This window comes from Sinohyriopsis cumingii, chromosome 3, assembly GCF_028554795.1.
Source record: "Sinohyriopsis cumingii isolate HCF-2022 chromosome 3, ASM2855479v2, whole genome shotgun sequence".
Classification (NCBI taxonomy): domain Eukaryota; kingdom Metazoa; phylum Mollusca; class Bivalvia; order Unionida; family Unionidae; genus Sinohyriopsis; species Sinohyriopsis cumingii.
Window position 1 is genome coordinate 141,779,607 of NC_142963.1, and position 25,533 is coordinate 141,805,139.

At 38.6% G+C, this 25,533-nt stretch overlaps 1 protein-coding gene across 1 annotated transcript; it reads right to left on the reverse strand.

Moving 5' to 3' along the window:
* Positions 1–1,691: 1,691 nt before the first annotated feature.
* Positions 1,692–24,809, reverse strand: LOC149803974 (kelch-like protein 10). The gene is made up of 4 exons (XM_089953817.1): positions 23,490–24,809; positions 20,980–21,171; positions 9,699–9,818; positions 1,692–2,932 (listed from the first exon to the last, which is right to left on the reverse strand). Exons 1-4 carry the CDS (start codon positions 24,760–24,762, stop codon positions 2,682–2,684), a joined length of 1,836 nt encoding a protein of 611 aa, XP_089809943.1. The 5' UTR covers positions 24,763–24,809; the 3' UTR covers positions 1,692–2,681.
* Positions 24,810–25,533: the final 724 nt, after the last annotated feature.

The window sequence follows — 25,533 nt, forward strand, 5'->3', positions numbered from 1 at the left end:
CCATAATTGTTCTGTTCACCCTCCCTACTGCTGCGTCTCATGTTTCTGCAAACGATATAGATCCACTATCATAATGGTTGTTATTGAAAATCTTGTATATTTAAAATAATCCGTTTGACTGAACTTGATTACATTTTACAGGAAGCATTCTGGCCTGACGGCCTTTCACGTTTCTACAAATGATGCCAATCCGCTTTCACATATGGCCCGCCAAGATTGAAAAGCCATTGAACAATTTTCCTAAAACTGTTCGATAGAATTTAATAAAATTTAATCGAAACATCTTGGAATATAGGCCTTTAAGTTTACAAAGTATGCCAGTCTGGAATCCCACAGCTGCAGTTACTGACCGCTCCGGTGGCCTAGTGGTTAGGGTGTCCGCCTCTGATGAGGGAGGTTGCGGGTTCGAACCCCCGCCGAGTCATACCAAAACTTATAAGAATGACACTAACAGCTGCCTCGCTAGGTGCCCAGCATTAAGAGGTTAGTGATAGGACTGGTCGGTATGGTGTCAGGATAATGTGACTGGGTGGGACATCATGCTTTATGTCTGCAGCATGATGCCGCAGTGCTAGATATCACTATAAACTGTCACACTGTAGACATCGTAGCTATATGACTAAATTTTTTAAAAAGTTACATTAAAAATCCTAATCACACACACACACACACACACACACACACACACACACGACAGTTTTTAAACATAGAATCACCTTTCAATAACCCTTTCTTAAAAACTGCTCAACAGAATAGTATAATCAAATTAGACAAACATCATCATTGTGTAAAGGCCTTTAAAAATTTATAAAAATAATGCCGACTTGAATTGCATTCTGGCTGTTATTAATAAAAATAGAAGAATCTTGATATAATTTACGTGCAATTTTGACACATTTTCAAGAAAATCATGGCGTAGGCCTAAACATCTAGAGTGTTTATTAGTACAATAAAGACCAAGGATACAAAGTAAAAAGTTGAATTTTGTAGCTCACTTTATTGGGTGAAAGGCTGTCTTCGGATTGGTACATAATTGAATTCTTTTAAACATTTAATGAAAACTGAAACGTGTTTATTTAATTTAACGCAAAAGAGATGGATAATAAAGCGCACTTACATTTAATGCATACAAATTTTATTTTGGTATTTTTGTTTCAAAAATGATTTCATTATAAGCGTGTAAAAAATCACGCACGTCATCTTGATGTTATATTGATATTTTCTATTCCTAAAAATATGTTTAAGCAATTAGTTCCCTTTGTTCTGATATCTTCTTTTCATGTAAGATGTTTTCTTATTTGGTCAACCCATATTTATGTAGCATGTACTTACACCTGGTTCACAAGGATAAACACTGAAACTTCACAGTTTTCACGTGATAAATTCATTATTAATAAAACAAGGTATCAGAGCTCAAACTATGGTCAAGGAAATATAAGTGATTTTTCCCTCAAGATACAAAAGGGACGCTTTCCTCCAGATACAAAATGGAGAAGCGACTTCTCCTTTCGGAGACAAATAGAAGTGGCTTTTCTCTCCGGATTCAAATATAAATAAAAAGAAGTGAATTATAAATAAACTTTTCAGACACCCATACCCACACCCACACCCACACACCCCATATATATATATATATATATATATATATATATATATATATATATATATATATATATATATATATAGTCATCTCTGCGGTCAGAATAAATATTGTTTTACATCGTTGTACAACAAAATAATGTAGCCATGTTTTGAAATGAACGATTAAAGTGCAATCGAATTTATTAAGTAATGTCTTGTTAAAAGAAAGAGGTAAAATGGCCTGTTCCTGAGGTACGAAACTGGGGTAATCAAATCAATATCAGCACATATCCTATGATTTGTTAGAGACAACAGTATATTTCCAAAATATTAACATTTATTTGTTTATTTATTTATTTATTTATTTATTTATTCTACTGTTAATCTATCATACGGTGGTTCTTATGTGAATACTTCCTGAACCTGTTTAAACTGATGATTCTAAGCAAGATCTAAATTTGTCCAACTTGTAATACTTTGGATTTGTTTACAGATGTCTTTGCAAATGTCCGGCTTTTCTTGTGGGCATGTAAACATCATCTGTTTTGGAATAAGATAACTACAGTCTGTAGCAATATACTTAAATCAACCCTGATTTGTCCTGATTAATCTAATCCTAATTAGTCTAATTGCTTCATAAAACGACACTTGTCGTGTAATTATTTAAGCTGGTAATTATATATTTCAGTACAGCTTTCAATTGGGACTAATTCCAGATGACTGATAAGAGGGCATCTGTGTAATACATGGTTCCTCCTATGAAGCTACAACATGACAGTGCTCAAGCAATTGTTCACTCATGTTTAAAACCTACAGAAGGTGCTTCAGATTAATGAGAAACTGTTGCAAGGAGTTAAACGGATACAAATCTAAACTGTGTTTTACAAACGGTTGTCTCCAAACCAATGAGTTAAGTGAAAATCAATCAAATGTATTAAAAAGGCGACTTCTCAGCCGAAAAAGTGCTTCTAGTCGCGTGCTCACCCACTAGTTTGAGCCCTGGTACATACAACCTTCACTCATTTAAAATGGAACCTAAAATTGTGTACGCTTATTATACAGATTTTTAGCATATATACAATATAGTTTATTTAATTCCCTTAGTTATTTGATGGTGGCGGCATTGTAATCATTCCCATGGCATATTGCTGAAGCCGTGACCCCGTAATGATCTGGTTTGGGACAATTGATCTTGACCTGCAGTTGCCATGGAAACTAAAATGTCTTGCATTCGGAATATATTTGATAGAGCAAGCACTGACTGCACTCCGACCTATGTGTAGATTCTTTCTGTAGATCCATGTTTTTGTCTCTGGATTGTAGCATTCTGCTACATCTGATGTTTTGTCACCTGGATAAAAAAGAAGTATACACTTAAAGATTTCCATTAGTGTTTGTAAGATGTGAAATTTATGAAACAACTTGAATAGTATTATTTGTTAAGGTCAACTGGTCAAGAGTGTCATAGTTTATACCATCACATTCCTAATTTCTCTTTCCTATGTGTAATAAAATACCGTATAAGACAAACGTTTATTATCTAAGTGATACAAATAGTCATTTCACTATTTTGTGGCTAATTAAATACAATCAGGATTTTTGACATGCGATAAATTGAATCCAGCGATATTTAAAGAGAGAGAGAGAGATATGGTAGTAATGAATGACCTAATTTGTAGCAAATTGCGAACAGTCTAGAAACAAACTGGAATAATTAGCTTTATAACTTCTTATATATCCATGTCTATGGGTGGATCATTTGTCAGCCGTTGTAACTTTTAGAAATGAATGGTGCAATCTATGTTAACAACAAGATTTACTATTGTCTGGTAAATTAGGTTGCCAATATTTGTTTTTTATTTTGTTAACATTTCTATAGGTTATGGTAAATACTATTTATTTGCCAAGCAGTTAAATCATCATAGAACGCATGTTTCGGGTCACATGTACGTGTACAGTATGAATAATTTGATGTGGTAAGACTACTCGTGCTAGGACGAAGTCAATTGTGAACTGAATGGAAATGTAATAATTTGTTTTGGAATCTTTACACTAATCCTGAGTAACGGTGGGCCTTTGCCATATTTAAGAACAGACAAAGCCTATGCAAAACATTTTGTTATATTTTGTTTCACTTTTATAACCTATTGGCAAAATCTGTTATATTTATAACCTGAAAAATTAAAACATTTCGGGAATTGGATTGGACTAACTTTTTAATGTTGTTGTTGCATTGATTCAAGATGGTCGCTATCGCTTAACCGGCTTGATGCAGCTGTTCCGTTTTTTGTGCCGTTTTCATGATATTTGTGCTTGTTGCCTGTCTTCGTCTACGTTTTTGTGTTCATTATGTATTGTCTGTTCAGTTCGTATGTGTTTCTTTATCTCCTTGTTTTGGAAACGAGAACAATTATACTTTTTCTCAGCTGTCTTGCTCCACTGCTACAACTTCCATTTGAACAAACCGACATAACGTGATACTCGCCAGTCAACCCGTTTATGCTATGATGGACCCTCATTAATTGCTTTAAATGGCCACTCCTTGGCTCTCCACACTACATTGTGCTCTAGACTAACCGAAATGGGACTACATTCATCATTACCTAAATGTAAACAGAGGCGAAAAAACAAATATTGTTTCAAAGCTGGCCGGCGTAGAACAGGAAGAAGAATTCCAGTTATCTCCCTTATGCCCTTTCTGGCTCGACAATTTAAAAATTCGACCGTTAATTTAGATAACCTAATTCAAATCCCTATTAATTCGTCAACCTTCGTGTCAGCTATCCAAGAGATACCTATGCGTATTGCATTGTTCAATGCCTAGTCAGTAGGACCACCGGAAAAGCGCAAAGAAATAGTTAATTTTATCAACGACCAGAATATTGACGTCTTTTTCCTGACAGAAACATGGCTAAAACCATCAGGCGATGAGCCCAAGTCTACGGATCTAATACCCGCTGGTTACACCATCAAGTCGTTCCCCCGTTACTCTCGCGAAGGTGGAATTGCTGTCACACAAAGAACTCCATGATCAAACGTCTTAACCACACCACAACATTCAATTTCGACCACACATCGTTTGAACTAGTCCAAATCACACTCACATTGGAGCAAAGGTCAATCCATTTCTTCTGCCTATACCGCCCTCCTCCTAGTAGAAAAAACCAGCTGACTGAATCTCTCTTTTTGAAGCAGTTTCCGAATCTCCTGGAGTATGGAAATTCGATAGGTGGCAACCTGATTATTCTTGGAGATTTCAACTTTCACTTTGACTGTCCCGGAAACCCAAACACATCAAAACTCATATATTCCATTAATATTTTCAACCTCAAACAGTCAGTTAACCAACCCACCCATAAACATGGTCACATTTTAGACTGGATTCTTCATAGACCTGATGATAACATTCTACGGTCCTCCCTGGTATCCCATGAACTTGCGTCAGATCACTTCTGCATTATATGCCATCTTGACGTATCAGTCCCTAACCCTCCACCTTTATCTGCTACTAAGAGAAACCTCTGTATGATAAATAGAACCAAACTAATGCATGACATCCAAGCAAACCTAACAACTTGCTTACCTCCTACAGCAGAACAACTCGATAACTGCTTGCGTTCAAACATGACCCAGTTACCAAGTGCAGAGTATCAATTCAAAAGTGTTCTCCATGGTATAGCAGTGTTAGGGACCAGCTTCGCGCCGCTAAAAGAGACCACCGTAAAGCGGAAAGGCTTTGGCTTTCCACCAGACTCACTATTCATAAGCAACTCTATGAAGCCGCTAAGAAGAATGTCACAGATATAGTCCATGCAGCGAAATCAGCCCATTACACTACTAAGAACATAGAAAGTTCCAGCTGCAAAGAGCTCTTCGAGATTACTAGCAAGCTAATGTCAAGGAACAAATCTAGACCACTTCCAACTACCTTCTCTCCAGTCGACCTTCCTGACATGTTTACAAATTTCTTCCGTGGCAAAGTACAAACCGTTAGAGATAAGCTTGACACCACAATTTCAATTGACTCGTCGTCACCATACAGTTGGGATACATAATTTGAGCGGCAACCATTAGCAGCATTTGAACCTGTCTCTATGGATTTCGTATGTACAATCCTGATGAAGAGTGCACCAAAGTCATGTGAACTTGATCCAATTCCAACATCACTGCTGCTTGTGTGCTTAGATCCAGTATTGCCTTCACTAACTGATGTTATTAATACCTCTCTCTCTCATCTGGGGAATTTCCATCTTTCTTCAAAACTGCCATTGTAAAGCCTCTGCTGAAGAAACCAACACTAGACCATAAGGATTTAAAGAACTACCGCCCAGTTTCTAATCTCCCATTCATATAAAAAATCTTAGAAAAGTTTGTTCTATCCCAGCTTGTATCTCATCTGAATTCAAACAGTCATTTTAGCAATGTACAAATTGCATATCCCCTTGCCTCAGTACTGAAACTACTCTTCTAAAAGTAGTTAATGACATTCTCTCTGCTTTGGATAGCGGAAAGATTACAGTCCTCACCCTTGGTTTGTCTACAGCATTTGACACAAAAGACAATGATAAATTACTTCACCGTCTCCAGCATGTATTTGGCATTCATGATACAGCCTTACTGTGGTTCAAGTCCTACTTGGTTAACAGGACACAAATTGTGTCTGCAAATGGAATACACTCCAGCACAGTTAATCTATAATGTGGTGTTCCACAGGGGTCTGTTGTTGGACCTGTTCTCTTCATTCTATACACTCAGCCGCTCTCAAGTGTTATAGATCACCAATTGTACACTGATGACACCCAAATATACAAATCTAGCCACCCAAATGAAGTTGATGCTACCATTCAATGTGTAGAGAGGTGCATTTCTGATGTGAAATCATGGATGACATGTAACAAGCTGCAGAAAAATGATGATAAAACTGAGGCCATTCTGATTACAACACAAAGGCTTTTTCATTCACATCCTTTACCTCAAACAATAAATATCAGCAACACCAACATTAAATTCACACAATCAGTACGATACCTTGGTGCTATTCTGGACAGTACTCTCACGTTGCACCAACATGTCATGAACATATGCAAGGCTGCATATCTTGAGCTGAGACGCATCAGCTCCATTCGCAAATATCTTTCAGCTGATACCACTAAAACACTTGTGTGTGCATTGGTACTTTCAAGACTGGACTATTGTAACTCAATTCTGGCTGATTCATCTCAATATCTGCTCCAGAAACTTCAACAGGTTCAAAACACAGCTGCTCTGATCATACTTAGAGTACCACGATCAGAGCACACCTCCCCGCTGCTCTGTACCCTACACTGACTATCCATTCGATCCAGAATCATACACAAAAGTTGTTATTTGTTCTCTGTGCTACGTTTCACAGTTGCACTCTAGTGCAACATACCTATCTGACCTCACCCATGTGTACTTACGCTCCTCTTCTGACAATCGTATACTCATTATTCCCACTATGAAAACAAAGTCATATGGACAGCGTTCGTTTGCATACCAGGGCCCAGCAACGTGGAATGAATTGCCCACTGAACGTAGACACAAAGATACAGTGATCACATTCAAGAATGCTCTCAAAACTCACTTATTTCGACTGCAAGAACAAACTTAAAGACCTAATAATGTTCCTACCTTAAATATTCTCAGCATGTTTTTTCTATGTTTTCTAACTGTATGGTGTTTGTGTTTATAATCATATCATTATATATGTTTTTTATGTTATAGGTGTTGACTAATGTTGTAAAGCGCTTAGAGCTTCTAAAGATTAGGCGATATACAAAGTCCTCATCATTATTATTATTATTATTTCATAAAAGCGTTTCCATCGTTCTTTAGTGGTGTTGAATTTTGAAGCCTGGTACAGCTAATCATCCCACGATGTAGCCCGCTAATTCGAAATGACGACGGGCTGTAGGGTATTGTGATTACACGTGGACGTCAGGTTTGATACGAAACTATGCTGTACATATTGCCAATAGGCTCCTTCAACAGACCGTAACTCAAGAGCCAAAATATATATACATTGTCACACATTTGTTGTATACAAGTCTGGCTGCATTAATTGCTATGTTTTATCGATAGGCGAAATTAGACTCCAAACCATCAACATGCCATTGCAGGTTTGGGGGCTGATTTATCGGACAATACACCAACTGGAAATATCTCACTTCGTATGGCAATTCTTCTTTAATAGTATTATTCATATATTTAGTAAAGTAGAGTATGTATGCATGTATGTATGTATGTATGTATGTATGTATGTATGTATGTATCTGTAAGAGTATGATTACGCCTTCATATTTTCGGTTATAATAAACTTATATATATATATATATATATATATATATATATATATATATATATATATATATATATATATATAACATTTGGTACAAACTTCTTGTCACCATTGAACGGTATCCTTCTTTTACGACTCTCCTTGACACGTTTGTATCGGTAATTAGTATCTTCGATAATTTGATTTGGTCTATGAACGTAAATGAATTATGCAGAGAAAAGAAGCATGTTTGTTTGGATTGTGTCTCTATAATTGGCTGACTTGCACAGAGGCTTTGAATTAGAAACTCGTTTCACCCATTTCTTGTGTACAATATAATCTTCGAACGTTATGCACAATATATCGTGTTCGAAGTATAATAATAACATGCGGTAGATATGTTGACGCTCTACCTGTGACGTCGATCACCTAATCGCATATTGTAATGCATGATGCATGCAAGGACTTAACATTTTCTGCGACTTGTACGTCGAAAAAAATGCATGTGGTATGGGAGGAAACGATTTTTCAAACATGTTAGGATGGGGACTTCTCAGGGACATCTCCAAGAAAACCCACTCATACCTTATGTGACCTATTCAGGCTCAAGTGCAATTAATGATACTACTCCGAGGTATGTATATCACGTGTGCGCTCTCTTGTCATTGATATTGTGAATCCTACAGAAGTGTTCAGTTGATATAAAACCTTTCGAAATGATATGCTGTCTTCTGTGTTTTACGGTACAGCAATACAAATAGGTTATTTAGTGCCGAGGTAATCTGAGTAATGTGTATTGTATGTAACACGTCATGGTAGCCATCTCGGGCTGATTCGATGGTAGGATTCAAGCCCCCATCCTTCTGGTCACGACTCTGGTACGTTAATCACCGAACCATCACTGTTCCTGCATCCATTAGTTGCCTTATACGACGAGAGCGCATCAAGCATATTCTTCACCTCCGAGTCCCTGTTAGGAGTGGGATGGGGTGAATGTAGGTGATAAATTGAGAGACAAACAGACAGACAGAGACAGACAGGATCTTATATGTGTGCTCACTCAAGAGATGTGTATGAAAGGAATCGAAAAACTTTTTTTCTCCAAAGCATGAAGAGCAAAATATTGAAATTATTCAACAAGTTTCATAAATTTCATTTGGACTGAGTCCTATGTGTACGACTATTATTTGACGAAACCGCAGAATAGTGAAATCGTACGCATCAGCTTTCAGTCCTTTGCTTTTCCTTACGTTATGACGCTATGACCTCGTGGGGTGTAATTATATGCCTTGCATGTACAGAAATAGACGATCTCAAATGGGTTATGATTTAATATTGAATTTATTGAACGAGCTGAATAATGTCTAGCTTTTAGGGACCTTGGAACTTGATACTACCCACCCAGCCACCGCAGCCCTCTATCCACTGACCGTTACTATTATTTGTAACGAGCCCCTGTGGGGTTAACGGCCATATTCTGACAGACGTAATCTTTTTCCCACTGCTTTTTGGACAATTGATTAAAAAACTTGGCCGCCAAAATGTTGATAGTTTTAGTAAAACAAAAGGTTCAAAAGGCCGGAGTAAGGTTGCAGCCAATCAATAAAAAGAATACTGCGCCAGAATTTCATGGGCTTATTTAGAACCAGTCAGAATCGCATAAAGTGATATGTTAACATGGTGACTTGTCAAAAATATTAAACTGCAAACAGTACAAGTGACCCGACTATAAATATGTGATAAAATTTGATATTAGTATAACGACTTAAATAACACAAACAAGAGGGGAATGGGAGGGGAATGGCAAGAGATGACTCACCGTCATATCCACCCATGACGTACAGTCCGTCGTCCATAACAACTGCAGCAAAGTTACTCCGACCCACGTTCATACATGGGGCGCTGTACCATGTCTCCTTCCAGGGATCGTACATCTCAACTGAAATGAGCATTGAACGAGTGTCAAGCGTGCGCCTCCGAGACTAAGCAATATTTCAGCATACGATATCTAGTATCAACAATTTCTACATTTTTGTTAATCAGAGTTTGTATTTTTGTTTTATACAAGAATGTCGTTCAAGGTTTTGCATTTCACAAAATACTGGAAAAGCAAGGATTTGCATTTCACAAAATACTGGAAAAGCAAAGTACACAAAACGTAATTGCGACTGAAATATAATTAATACCCGCTGTTATGCCTATCTCTGCTCATTAATGCGTATTATAAAATCTGCTCTCTATTCAGTTTTATAATGTATTTAATCTAATTTTCAAAATTTAATTAAAACAAATTCTTGAAATTTAAAATTGTCTTAATTTTACAATGTTTAGTATTCTGGATCTAGGAAAGGTTCACTGAAGTTTCTAGTCCTTGTAATGATACTCGGTATACCGAGTTTGGGTTAGGCCCCATGGTGAGGTTCATGGGGACGTGAAGTTACACGTACTGATAATAATATTAGGCATTCCGAGCTTGGGATCACGCTAAGGTTCATGGGGAAGTAGAGTTACACGTATTCCGAGCTTGGATTCATGCTAAGGTTCATGGGGAAGAAGAGTTACAAGTACTGATAATAATATTTGGCATTCCGAGCTTGGATTCATGCTAAGGTTCATGGGGAAGTAGAGTTACACGTACTGATAATAATATTTGGCATTCCGAGCTTGGATTCATGCTAAGGTTCATGGGGAAGAAGAGTTACAAGTACTGATAATAATATTTGGCATTCCGAGCTTGGATTCATGCTAAGGTTCATTGGGAAGTAGAGTTACAAGTACTGATAATAATATTTGGCATTCCGAGCTTGGATTCATGCTAAGGTTCATGGGGAAGAAGAGTTACAAGTACTGATAATAATATTTGGCATTCCGAGCTTGGATTCATGCTAAGGTTCATGGGGAAGTAGAGTTACACGTACTGATAATAATATTTGGCATTCCGAGCTTGGATTCATGCTAAGGTTCATGGGGAAGAAGAGTTACAAGTACTGATAATAATATTTGGCATTCCGAGCTTGGATTCATGCTAAGGTTCATGGGGAAGTAGAGTTACAAGTACTGATAATAATATTTGGCATTCCGAGCTTGGATTCATGCTAAGGTTCATGATGACGTGGAGTTACACGTACTGATAATAATATTTGGCATTCCGAGCTTGGATTCATGCTAAGGTTCATGGGGAAGTAGAGTTACACGTACTGATAATAATATTTGGCATTCCGAGCTTGGATTCATGCTAAGTTCATGGGGAAGTAGAGTTACACGTACTGATAATAATATTAGGCATTCCGAGCTTGGATTCATGCTAAGGTTTATGAGGACGTGGAGTTACACGTACTGATAATAATCATTCCGAGTTTGGATTCATGCTAAGTTCATGGGGACGTGGAGTTAAACGTACTGATAATAATATTAGGCATTCCCAGCTTGGGATCACGCTAAGGTTTATGAGGACATGGAGTTACACGTACTGATAATAACATTAGGCATTCCGAGCTTGGATTCATGCTAAGGTTCATGATGACGTGGAGTTACACGTACTGATAATAATATTAGGCATTCCGAGCTTCGATTCATGCTAAGGTTCATGAGGACGTGGAGTTACACGTACTGATAATAATATTAGGCATTCCCAGCTTGGGATCACGCTAAGGTTTATGAGGACGTGGAGTTACACGTACTGATAATAACATTAGGCATTCCGAGCTTGGATTCATGCTAAGGTTCATGATGACGTGGAGTTACACGTACTGATAATAATATTAGGCATTCCGAGCTTCGATTCATGCTAAGGTTCATGAGGACGTGGAGTTACACGTACTGATAATAATATTAGGCATTCCCAGCTTGGGATCACGCTAAGGTTTATGAGGACGTGGAGTTACACGTACTGATAATAATATTAGGCATTCCGAGCTTCGATTCATGCTAAGGTTCATGGGGACGTGGAGTTACACGTACTGATAATAATATCAGGCATTCCCAGCTTGGGATCACGCTAAGGTTTATGAGGACGTGGAGTTACACGTACTGATAATAACATTAGGCATTCCGAGCTTGGATTCATGCTAAGGTTCATGATGATGTGGAGTTACACGTACTGATAATACTATTAGGCATTCCCAGCTTAGGATCACGCTAAGGTTCATGGGGACGTAGGGTTACACGTACTGATAATAACATTAGGCATTACGAGCTTGGATTCATGCTAAGGTTTATGAGGACGTAGAGTTACACGTACTGATAATAACATTAGGCATTCCGAGCTTGGATTCATGCTAAGGTTCATGATGATGTGGAGTTACACGTACTGATAATACTATTAGGCATTCCCAGCTTAGGATCACGCTAAGGTTCATGGGGACGTAGGGTTACACGTACTGATAATAACATTACGCATTACGAGCTTGGATTCATGCTAAGGTTTATGAGGACGTAGAGTTACACGTACTGATAATAATATTAGGCATTCCCAGCTTGGGATCACGCTAAGGTTTATGAGGACATGGAGTTACACGTACTGATAATAATATTAGGCATTCCCAGCTTAGATTCAAGCTAAGGTTCATGATGACGTGGAGTTACACGTACTGATAATAGTATTAGGCATTCCGAGCTTAGGTTCATGCTAAGGTTCATGAGGACGTGAAGTTACACGTACTGATAATAATATTAGGCATTCCCAGCTTAGATTCAAGCTAAGGTTCATGATGACGTAGAGTTACACGTACTGATAATAATATTAGGCATTCCGAGCTTGGATTCATGCTAAGGTTCATGAGGACGTGAAGTTACACGTACTGATAATAATATTCGGCATTCCGAGCTCGGATTCATGCTAAGGTTCATGATGACGTGGAGTTGCACGTACTGATAATAATATTAGGCATTCCCAGCTTGGGATCACGCTAAGGTTTATGAGGACGTGGAGTTACACGTACTAATAATACTATTAGGCATTCCGAGCTTGGATTCATGCTAAGGTTCATGACGACGTGGAGTTACACGTACTGATAATGATATTAGGCATTCCCATCTTGGGATCACGCTAAGGGTTATGAGGACGTGGAGTTGCAAGTACTGATAATACTATTAGGCATTCCGAACTTGGATTCATGCTAAGGTTCATGATGACATGGAGTTACACGTACTGATAATAATATTAAGCATTCTGAGCTTGGATTCATGCTAAGGTTCATGACGACGTGGAGTTACACGTACTGATAATGATATTAGGCATTCCCATCTTGGGATCACGCTAAGGGTTATGAGGACGTGGAGTTGCAAGTACTGATAATAATATTAGGCATTCCCAGCTTGGGATCACGCTAAGGTTTATGAGGACGTGGAGTTACACGTACTGATAATAATATTAGGCATTCCGAGCTTGGATTCATGCTAAGTTCATGAGGACGTGGAGTTACACGTACTGATAATAATATTAGACATTCCGAGCTTGGGTTCACCCTAATGTTCATGATGACGTGGAGTTACAAGTACTGATAATAATATTAGGCATTCCGAGCTTGGATTCATACTAAGGTTCTTGAGGACGTAGAGTTACACGTACTGATAATAATATTAGGCATACCGAGCTTGGGTTCATGCTAAGGTTCATGAGGACGTGAAGTTACACGTACTGATAATAATATTAGGCATTCCGAGCTTGGATTCATGCCAAGGTTCATGAGAACGTGGAGTTACACGTACTAATAATGATATTAGGCATTCCCAGCTTGGGATCACGCTAAGGTTTATGAGGACGTGGAGTTACACGTACTGATAATAACATTAGGCATTCCGAGCTTGGATTCATGCTAAGGTTCAGGAGGACGTGGAGTTACACGTACTGATAATAATATTAGGCATTCCGAGCTTGGATTCATGCTAAGGTTCATAGGGAAGTGGAATTACACGTAGTGATAATAATATTAGGCATTCCGAGCTTGGATTCATGCTAAGGTTCATGGGGACGTAGGGTTACATGTACTGATAATAATATTAGGCATTCCAAGCTTGAATTCATGCTAAGGTTTATGAGGACGTGGAGTTACACGTACTGATAATAATGTTAGGCATTCCGAGCTTGGATTCATGCTAAGGTTCATGGGGACGTAGGGTTACATGTACTGATAATAATATTAGGCATTCCAAGCTTGAATTCATGCTAAGGTTTATGAGGACGTGGAGTTACACGTACTGATAATAATATTAGGCATTCCGAGCTTGGATTCATGCTAAGGTTTATGAGGACGTGGAGTTACACGTACTGATAATAATATTAGGCATTCCGAGCTTGGGATCACGCTAAGGTTCATGGGGACGTAGGGTTAGACGTGCTGATAATAATATTAGGTATTCCGAGCTTGGATTCATGCTAAGGTTCATGATGACGTGGAGTTACACGTACTGATAATAATATTAGGCATTCCCAGCTTGGGATCACGCTAAGGTTTATGAGGACGTGGAGTTACACGTACTGATAATAACATTAGGCATTCCGAGCTCGGATTCATGCTAAGGTTCATGATGACGTGGAGTTACACGTACTGATAATAATGTTAGGCATTCTGAGCTTGGATTCATGCTAAGGTTTATGAGGACGTGGAGTTACACGTACTGATAATAATATTAGGCATTCCGAGCTTGGATTCATACTAAGGTTCATGAGGACGTAGAGTTACACGTACTGATAATAATATTAGATATTCATAGCTTGGGTTCATGCTAAGGTTCATGGGACGTAGAGTTACACGTAGTGATAATAATATTTGGCATTCCCAGCTTGGATTCATGCTAAGGTTCATGAGGACGTGAAGTTACTCGTACTGATAATAATATTAGGCATTCCGAGCTTGGATTCATGCTAAGTTCATGAGGACGTGGAATTACACGTACTGATAATAGTATTAGGCATTCCGAGCTTGGGTTCATGCTAAGGTTCATGCGGACGTAGAGTTACACGTACTGATAATAATATTAGGCATTCCCAGCTTGGGATCACGCTAAGGTCCATGGGAACGTAGGGTTACACGTACTGATAATAACATTAGGCATTCCGAGCTTGGATTCATGCTAAGGTTCATGATGACGTGGAGTTACACGTACTGATAATAATATTAGGCATTCCGAGCTTCGATTCATGCTAAGGTTCATGAGGACGTGGAGTTACACGTTCTGATAATAATATTAGGCATTCCGAGCTTGGATTCATGCTAAGGTTCATGATGATGTGGAGTTACACGTACTGATAATAATATTAGGCATTCCCAGCTTGGGATCACGCTAAGGTCCATGGGAACGTAGGGTTACACGTACTGATAATAATATTAGGCATTCCGAGCTCGGATTCATGCTAAGGTTCATGCTGACGTGGAGTTACACGTGCTGATAATAGTATTAGGCATTCTGAGCTTGGATTCATGATAGGGTTCATGAGGACGTGGAGTTACACGTACTGATAATAATATTACGCATCCCGTGCTTGGATTCATGCTAAGGTTCATGGGACGTAGAGTTACACGTACTGATAATAATAATAGGCATTCCGAAATTGGATTCATGCTAAGGTTTATGAGGACGTGGAGTTACACGTACTGATAATAATATTAGGCATTCCGAGCTTGGATTCATACCAAGGTTCATGAGGACGTAGAGTTACACGTACTGATAATAATATTAGGCGTTCGGAGCTTGGAATCACGTTAATGTTCAAGGGGACGTGGGGTTACACGTACTGATAATAATAGTAGGCATTCCTAGCTTGGATTTATGCTAAGGTTCATGATGACGTGGAGTTACACGTACTGATAATAGTATTAGGCATTCTGAGCTTGGATTCATGATAAGGTTCATGAGGAGGTGGAGTTACACGTACTGATAATAATATTAGGCATTCCGAGCTTGGGTTCATGCTAAGGTTCATTGGGACGTAGAGTTACACGTACTGATAATAGTATTAGGCATTCTGAGCTTGGATTCATGATAAGGTTCATGAGGAGGTGGAGTTACACGTACTGATAATAATATTAGGCATTCCGAGCTTGGGTTCATGCTAAGGTTCATTGGGACGTAGAGTTACACGTACTGATAATAATATTAGGCATTCTGAGCTTGGATTCATGATAAGGTTCATGAGGAGGTGGAGTTACACGTACTGATAATAATATTAGGCATTCCGAGCTTGGGTTCATGCTAAGGTTCATTGGGACGTAGAGTTACACGTACTGATAATAATATTAGGCATTCCGAGCTTGGGTTCATGCTAAGGTTCATTGGGACGTAGAGTTACACGTACTGATAATAATATTAGGCATTCCGAGCTTGGATTCATACTAAGTTCATAAGGACGTGAAGTTACACGTACAGATAATAATATTAGGCATTCCGAGCTTGGGTTCATGCTAAGGTTCATTGGGACGTAGAGTTACACGTACTGATAATAATATTAGGCATTCCGAGCTTGGATTCATACTAAGTTCATAAGGACGTGAAGTTACACGTACAGATAATAACATTAGGCATTCCGAGCTTGGATTCATGCTAAGTTCATAAGGACGTGGAGTTACACGTGCTGATAATACTATTAGGCATTCTGAGCTTGGATTCATGCTAAGGTTCATGGGGACGTAGAGTTACACGTACTGATAATAATATTAGGCATTCCGAGCTTGGATTCATGCTAAGGTTCATGAGGACGTGGAGTTACACGTACTGATAATAATATTAGGCATTCCGAGCTTGGTTTCATGCTACGGTTCATGGGGACGTAGAGTTACACGTACTGATAATAATATTAGGCATTCCGAGCTTGGATTCATGCTAAGGTTCATGAGGACGTGGAGTTACACGTACTGATAATAATATTAGGCATCCCGAGCTTGGATTCATGCTAAGGTTCATGGGGACGTAGAGTTACACGTACTGATAATAATATTAGGCATTCCGAGCTTGGATTCATGCTAAGGTTCATGGGGACGTAGAGTTACACGTACTGATAATAACATTAGGCATTCCGAGCTTGGATTCATGCTAAGGTTCATGAGGACGTGGAGTTACACGTACTGATAATAATATTAGGCATCCCGAGCTTGGATTCATGCTAAGGTTCACGAGAACGTGGAGTTACACGTACTGATAATAATATCAGGCATTCCGAGCTTGGTTTCATGCTACGGTTCATGGGGACGTAGAGTTACACGTACTGATAATAATATTAGGCATCCCGAGCTTGGATTCATGCTAAGGTTCACGAGAACGTGGAGTTACACGTACTGATAATAATATCAGGCATTCCGAGCTTGGTTTCATGCTACGGTTCATGGGGACGTAGAGTTACACGTACTGATAATAATATTAGGCATTCCGTGCTTGGATTCATGCTAAGGTTCATGATGACGTGAAGTTACACGTACTGATAATAATATTAGGCATTCCGAGCCTGTATTCATGCTAAGTTCATGTGGACGTGGAGTTACACGTACTGATAATACTATTAGGCATTCCGAGCTTGGGTTCATGCTAAGGTTCATGAGGACGTGGAGTTACACGTACTGATAATAATATTTGGCATTCCGAGCTTGGATTCATGCTAAGTTCATGAGGTCTTTGATTGTCAGGATCTGATGATTAAACCCATGATGACATCGTTTTCTACATCTTATTCGAATGAAGATTTTGACAAGCACTGGAATTTCTTTTCTCCGTGATTTCTTGAATTATGGAATTTGCACATGCAGCTGCTGTTGATACATATATACCACGATAGATTTCAAGGGAACAACACACATAACCCTTGTGCGATTATCATCTTTCTGTTACATGTGTACCTTGGTAGATTTTCAACCCAACAAGACACTTAACCCTGGTATGATTATCCTCTTTCTGTTACATATGTACCTTGGTAGATTTTCAAGCAAACAAGACACAACACTTGTGCGACTATCCTCTCACTCTTACATCTGTACCTTCGTAGATTTACAAGTAAACAAGACACAAAGCCCTTGCGTGATTATCCTCTCTCCTTTACACGTGTACCTTCGTAGATTTTCAAGCAAACAAGACACGTATCCTTCGTGTGATTACCATCCCTCTGTTACATGTGTACCTTCGTATATTTTCAAGCAAATAGGACACATAACCCTTGTGTGATTATCATGTCTCTGTTACATGTGTACCTTGGTAGATTTTCAAGCCAACAAGACACATAACCCTTGTGTGATTACCCTCTCTCCCTTACACGTGTACCATCGTAGATTTTCAACCAAACAAGATAAGTATCCCACGTGGAATTATCCTCTCAATGTTTCATGTGTACCTACGTAGATTTTCAAGCAAATAAGACACGTATCCCTTGTGTGATTGCCATCTCTCTGTTACATGTGTACTTTGGTAGATTTTCCTGCAAACAAAACACATAACCCTTGTGTGATTATCCTCTCTCCCTTACACGTGTACTTTCGTAGATTATCAACCAAAAAGATACGTATCCCCCGCGTAATTATTCTCTCAATGTTACAGGTGTACCTACGTAGATTTTCAAGCAAACAAGACACATAACCCTTGTGTGATTATCATCGCTCTGTTACATGGGTACCTTGTAGATTTTGAAGCAAACAAGATACGTATCCCTCGTGTGATTATCCTCTCTTTGTTACATGTGTACCTTGGTAGATTTTCAAGCAAACAAGACACGTACCCTTGTGTGATTATCTTCTATCTGTTACATGTTTACATTCGTAAATTTTCAAGCAAACAAGACACATAACCCTTGTGCGATTATCAGCTCTATGTTACATGTGTACCTTGGTAAATTTGCAAGCAAACAAGACACGTATTCCTCGTGTGATTACCATCTCTCTGTTACATGTGCATCTTGGTAGATTTTCAGCCAAACAAGACACATAACCCTTGTGTGATTATCCTCTCTCTGTTACATGTGTACCTTCGTAGATTGTCAATCAAACAAGACACGTAACTCTTGTGTGATTATCCTCTCTCTGTTAGATGTGTATCTTGTTAGTTTCGCAAGAAAACAAGACACATAACTCTGTTACATGAGTACTTTTGTAGATTTTCAAGCAAACAAGACACATAACCCATGTGTGATTATCAACTCTGTTACATGTGTACTCTGGTAGATTTTCAAGCAAACAAGACACGTAACCCTTGTGTGATTATCATCTCTCTGTTACATGTGTACCTTTGTAGATTGTCAAGCAAACAAGACCCGTAATTCTTGTTTGATTATCCTCTCTCTGTTACACGTACATCTTGTTAGATTTGCAAGAAAACAAGACACGTAACCCTTGTGTGATTATCATCTCTCTGTTACATGGCTACCTTGGTAGATTTTGAAGCAAACAAGATACGTATCCCTCGTGTGATTATCCTCTTTCTGTTACATGTGTACCTTGGTAGATTTTCCAGCAAACAAGACGCATAACCCTGGTGTGATTACCATCTCTCTGTTACATATGTACCTTGGTAGATTTTAAAACAAGCAAGACACATAAGGCTTGTCTGAATATCATCTCTGTGTTACACGTGTACCTTGGTAGATTTTAAAGCAAACAAGACACATAACTCTTGTGTGATAATCATCTCTCTGTTACATGTTTACCTTCGTAGATTTTCAAGCAAACAAAACACACATCCCTCGTGTGATTATCCTCGCTCTGTTACATGTGTACCTTAGAATTTTCATGTAAACAAGACACGCATCCCTCGTGTGATTATCATCTCTCTATTACATTTGTTCCTTGGTAGATTTTCAAGCAAACAAGACACGTATCCCTCTTGTGATTAGCCTCTTTCTGTTACATGTGTACCTTTGTATATTTTCAAGCAAACAAGACACGTATCCGTCGTATAATTATCAAACAAGACACATAACTCTCGTGTGATTATCATCTATTTGCTACATGTGTACCTTGGTACATTTTCAGGCAAACAAGACAAGTAACTCTTGTGTGATTATCATATCTCTGTTACATGTGTACCTTAGTAGATTTTCAAGCAAACAAGACAATTATCCCTCCTGTGACTAGCCTCTTTCTGTTACATGTGTACCTTTGTATATTTTCAAGCAAACAAGACACGTATCCCTCGTATGATTATCAAACAAGACACATAACTCTTGTGTGATTATCATCTATTTGTTACATGTGTACCTTGGTACATTTTCAGGCAAACAAGACACATAAATCTTGTGTGATTATCATCTATGTTACATGTGTACCTTCGTAGATTTTCAAGTAAACAAGACACATATCCCTCCTGTGATTATCCTCGCTCTCTTGCATGTGTACGTTAGTAGATTTTCAAGCAAATAAGACACGTATCCCTCGTGTGATTACGGTCTAGCTGTTACTAACGTAGGTTTGCAAGCAAACAAGACATACAACTCTTGTATGATTACCATTTGGCTGTGGCCCATTCATTGAATTTTGTTTCTTCCATCTTCTTTTCTTGTGAGATTTAGCAGTAGCACATTTTAACCTCAACTCTTCCCGACTGTTAGGTTTTGGTTCACTACCCTATTTACTTATTTATTTATTTATGTTAATTCATGTCACACTACCGTATTTCAACCTTTTCTTTCTTCCTCTCCATTTGTTTCTTTATTTTTTCTCCGTTTAGTTGTTTATTTCATGCTCTTGTTCGCTCGTTTGTTCGTTCATTTATTGATACATGCATTTATTGATTCATTCATTGATTTATTCATTGATTTATTAATTCTTTGATTCATTCATTGATTCATTCATTCATTCTTTATTTCTTTCTTTCTTTGTGTTTTTCTATTAATTTTATGCCCAAACAAAATTCATTCATCCACTCATTTATTTATTCATTAATTCAGTTATTCATTTCCTTTTAATTTTCATCTTTATTTCATTCATGTTTGCGGCATGATGCCCCAGTGCTAGACATCGCTATAAACTGCCCCGCTGCAGACGTCGTTGCAATATCACTAAAAATGTTAAAGCTACGTTAAAAATACATACACACACACACGCACACACACGTTTATTGTCATATATTCATTCATTCATTCATTTTTTGTATTTCTTCCAGTCACTCAATTTCTTTTATATACCAACCCGAATTCAGCCTGTTGGAACCATCGTATCCTCCAACAGCGTACATTTGTCCCTGGAAGCAGACCAAGTTGACCCCACTTCTACGAGTGGACATTGGACTGAGTAATGTCCACTGATCATTCTGGGGGTCATATGCCTCTGCCGAGTTCAGACATGCATGTCCATCAAAGCCGCCAACAACAAACAGCTTCCCTGTGTAAACAAATGTGTACATAAATGTGTAAATAAATAACGTCAGCTTTTATATATTTCGTTATCTTAGGTTCCCGCGGGTACAATCGTCACATAACGTCATGCGAAAAACTCAACACGGTCCAAATACGTTTTTGCACCTGTTTCTTTTCTCGACGGTATCGTTTATATCTGTAATCTGGCTGAAAAATGCCAGGGGCAAAATTTGTTCAGGAAAACTCCCTTCAATTTTTCTAAAAGGTACCATCTTAATAAAACATAAATATGCGTCGGTGATCTGATACGATTGACATTGTCACAGAAAAAGACTGTAACTACACCCAATACCTATGTAGGATTTACATGTATACAAATTGCCCATAATTCACCTTGATGCCCGCCACACAGGAGTGAATTCAGTTTCGTAACTGTAAGAAACGTTGTTTATACTTTGCAATTGAGGCAGTCTACAGTTTCGTATTTTACGTAGGGTTAGATTTGTAAAGAAAAAGAATTTACCAGGTGTTTAATCGCTGGTTATACTGACTGTTTAAAAGATACCTTGTATATAATAGGTTTTATTAAAATAACAAGTTCCTTGCTTTTTCCCGTATGATTAATTGGTGTAGTTTAGGTTATAGATACAGTTTGACCTTACTTCAGATGTCCACCTCCCTAAAGACTGCTAGCTCTACTTGGTCTTTTTCACTTCCTTGACTTCAGAGGTAAATTATAAAAGGAGCCCATATTTTTATTATTATTATTAGATATTTGGTAATTCATTCGTTACACTTTCAGAAACTGGTATTGCCGTGTCTGGCCAAATTCGTTCTCTCTATTTAATAACTGCTAAAGATAGCATACTTTATACTAATTCTCTCCACTGTGCCAAACAACTTCACCATACACCTGTCACTCTCAGAAGTTCATAATATTTGTAGAACGCTCCCAAAAATTAGTGCTGAATAAAATCTTTATTATTATACTCGAACCATTAGAAGTCGACAACAAAGCTAAAACAGCATGTGATATTCGAGTGTGTGAGATTAGGATTTTTAACGTAGCTTTAACAATTTTTCACGGGCCCCGAGTGGCCGAGTGGTCTAAAGCGCTGTCACTGCCATCTCACCTCTGTTTGCGTGGGTTCGAGTCTCGGATACAGCCAATGTGGGTATGTGAGAAAGCTTGCCAGTAGCTTCTGGTGGGTCGGTGGTTCTTTCCGGGGTTTTCCCTGGTTCTTCCTCCACCATTAATACTGGCCGCCATGTATAGCCTATCGTGTACTGAAAAATGGCGTTAAACCCTACAACAACAACAATTTTTCAGTCATATCGCTACGATGTCTGCAGTGTGGCAGTTTATAGTGATGTCTAGCACTGAGGCATCATGCCGCAGACATGTAGCATGATGTCCCCCACGTAGTCACATTATCCTGACACCAGGCCGACTTGTCCTAACACTAACCTCTTAATGCTGAGCGCCTTGCGAAGTAGCTGTGTACCATTTTTATAAGTCTTTGGTATGACTCGACCCATGACCTCCATGATATTCGAGCGAGTTTAGTCCGAACACGTGTTTTCCTGGTTAAGATAATGTTCGTATATGCAATGTTCTGCTTGACGTAGGTATGAGGTGTAATTTATGTTGTTTTTTGTTGTTATTGCTGAACTGTTGAAATTCGTTAACGTTTAGAATTACCATAGTTGTCTTTCACAAACTTTGCCGCAAGCATTTTGTATCAGGTATAACAAAAATGTATTACCCCACTTCCCTTTAAGCGCAAAGGCGTATTTGGATAGAGTTTAACTCTATTATTGCCTTCTCCCTTGGAAACTGTACATCCGATAACAACATAAGTACAGTTCCATGTTCCAGAGTTAGAGGGCAATACTATGGTGTATATATAATATACAATATAATAATATATAATTATCTTTAATTAATCCTTTATGCCTTGAATTCTTTTATAGGACTCCGGAATGACTATCTAGATAGATGAGAATTTATTACTAGGTCGTCATGCGAGTGTGTCTGCTACACGAGTGCATATCACACCGACTGAGTTGCATCATTTTTGTGATGTGTGCTTAGTCGTGGTGGAATATAGGCTGGTGTGTACAGGCAAGGCGATGGGTGCCATTTATCCACGGACCTGGGTTCGAATCTCCGTGGAGTACCAATTAAAAATTCTGTAACCGCTCTCTACGTATTAGCATTTTTAACAATGATTTATCTGAGCAAAATTGTATTGCTCAATTGGTTATGTCATTGACATTCTAATTAAAATTTGGTTAAGATATTATTTTGAGAATGACAAAAAAGGCAGTAGAAAATCAAACCATCGAATGTGGCCGCTCCAGAATCGCTTCTGTGGTGAATCATAGGCTGTATAAGACTCCATTGGTTCCTGGCTTTGTCGTATTTCTCGGCGGACATGTGCCTCTGTCTACCGTCGAATCCGCCGCAGGCGTACACGACACCGTCAATCTGGCCAACGCAAACGTAACAGCGGGACATGTACATCGGAGCTCGTTCCTCCCAACGAATTTTACCTGGATCGAAACAGCACACACTGTTCAAATACCGACCACCGTCAAAGCCACCGATAACATAGATACATCCGTCCATGCTAACGGATCCGTGGTAAGCTCTTGGTGTCGGGAGTTCGCAATCTACAGCTTCAAACCATTCATTCGTATTTCTGTCGAACGTCTCGACGGAGCTTGTGACGCCTCTTGCAGCCCATCCGCCGATTGTGAAAATAATTTCATAGGGAACTCTCGGGACCATCATGAGGTCGTTTTTAAAACATTCTATCGGAATAAGCTTAGACTTTTTTATAATGAGAATCAGTTTTTGCGCACGTTGGATTTGTTCCCATATTTTGCGTTTCTTTTTGAAGTCCGTTCTATTTTTCAAAGTCTCTCTGAAAAAGTCCTCATCAACAAAGGCCATACGAATTGTTGGAATGAGATATGGTAAATGTTTCTCTCTTTCCTCTGGCAAAAAGTTGAACCAATTGATCACAGCTTGAAGAACATCTTTCTCTTCCTTAGCGCACAGGGTATCATCAGAAAGAAATCCTAACAATTCTTTTGGCTCTAATTGCACAAATTCCTTGCTCTTTTCTGCAATTTCAAGAAAATGTTTCATGATAAAATCCCAACATTTTTTAATTAGAACGACACAGCTGTAGAACTGAGCAAACTTTAAAATACCTATGCAATTTTCCGCCGTCAGTTCTAATGCTAGAAAGGCGACACAATCGTCTAGCAGCCCCAGAATATTGAAGCGATCAGAGGCTGCAAACAAATCCTCAATATTGTCGGATGTCAGTGGAAGTTCTTTCAGGTAGGCGTACTGGATAAGAAGTTCCATGGTCCGGGCAGAAACTCCATGGATTTTTACCTCTGGTTGGGAAGTCTCCTGAAGGCCGGACGTAAATAGAGACCTAAAATAATGGCTACAACTCGCCATGACAGCTCTGTGCACGGGGAACTTTCGTTTTTCGCCAGGAATACATATAAAAGCGTCACAAAGAACTCCATTTTCTCGCATATCATTTAAATGATAACGAAATTCTCGATCGAAATCCTGTTTGAAGACATCCATATCTTTCCGTAAGTGATCCTACATTGCCTAGATACATGACGTAAACATTTACTTGAAATGACGTCATTATGCCTAAAGGTAATACTCATCACGTCTTAAATTGGCGCCGTTATTCATTCTGTAGTAGTAGTAATAATAATAATAATAATAATAATGAGGACTTTGTATAGCGCCTAATCTTTAGAAGCTCTAAGCGCTTTACATTAGACAACACCTATAACATAAAACACATATAATATTATTATTACAAAAACAAACAACATGAAATTAGAAAAACATTCAAAAAATAAAATAAAAAACATGCTGAGAATATTTCAGGTAGGAAACATTATTAGGTCTTTAAGTTTGTTCTTGCAGTCGAAATAAGTGAGTTTTGAGAGCACTATTGAATGTGATAACTCTGTCTTTGTGTCTAAACTCAGGGGGCAATTCATTGCACGTTGCTAGTCCCTGGTAAGCAAAGAATGCTGTCCATATGACTTTGTTTTCATAGTGGGAATAATGAGTATACGATTGTCAGAAGAGGAGCATAAGTATCTTGCTGGTGTGTACACATGGGTGATGTCGGATAGGTATGTTGGACTAGAGTCCGACAGTGAAACGTAGCACAGAGAACAAATTTTGTGTTTGATTCTGGATCGAATGGATAGCCAGTGTAGGGTACAGAGCAGCGGGGAGGTGTGCTCTGATCGTGGTACTCTAAGTATGATCCGAGCAGCTGTGTTTTGAACTTTTTGAAGTTTCTGGAGTAGATATTGAGATGAACCAGAC

Excerpts from the sequence above, each read along its gene's own strand:
- LOC149803974 (XM_089953817.1), bottom strand. The coding sequence starts at position 24,762 with ATGGATGTCTTCAAACAGGATTTCGATCGAGAATTTCGTTATCATTTA. Across the intron at positions 21,172-23,489 it reads TGGAGCGGCCACATTCGATG|GGAAGCTGTTTGTTGTTGGC; the intron begins GTTTGATTTTCT and ends TTGTTTACACAG. Across the intron at positions 9,819-20,979 it reads TTCCAACAGGCTGAATTCGG|TTGAGATGTACGATCCCTGG; the intron begins GTTGGTATATAA and ends TGCTCATTTCAG.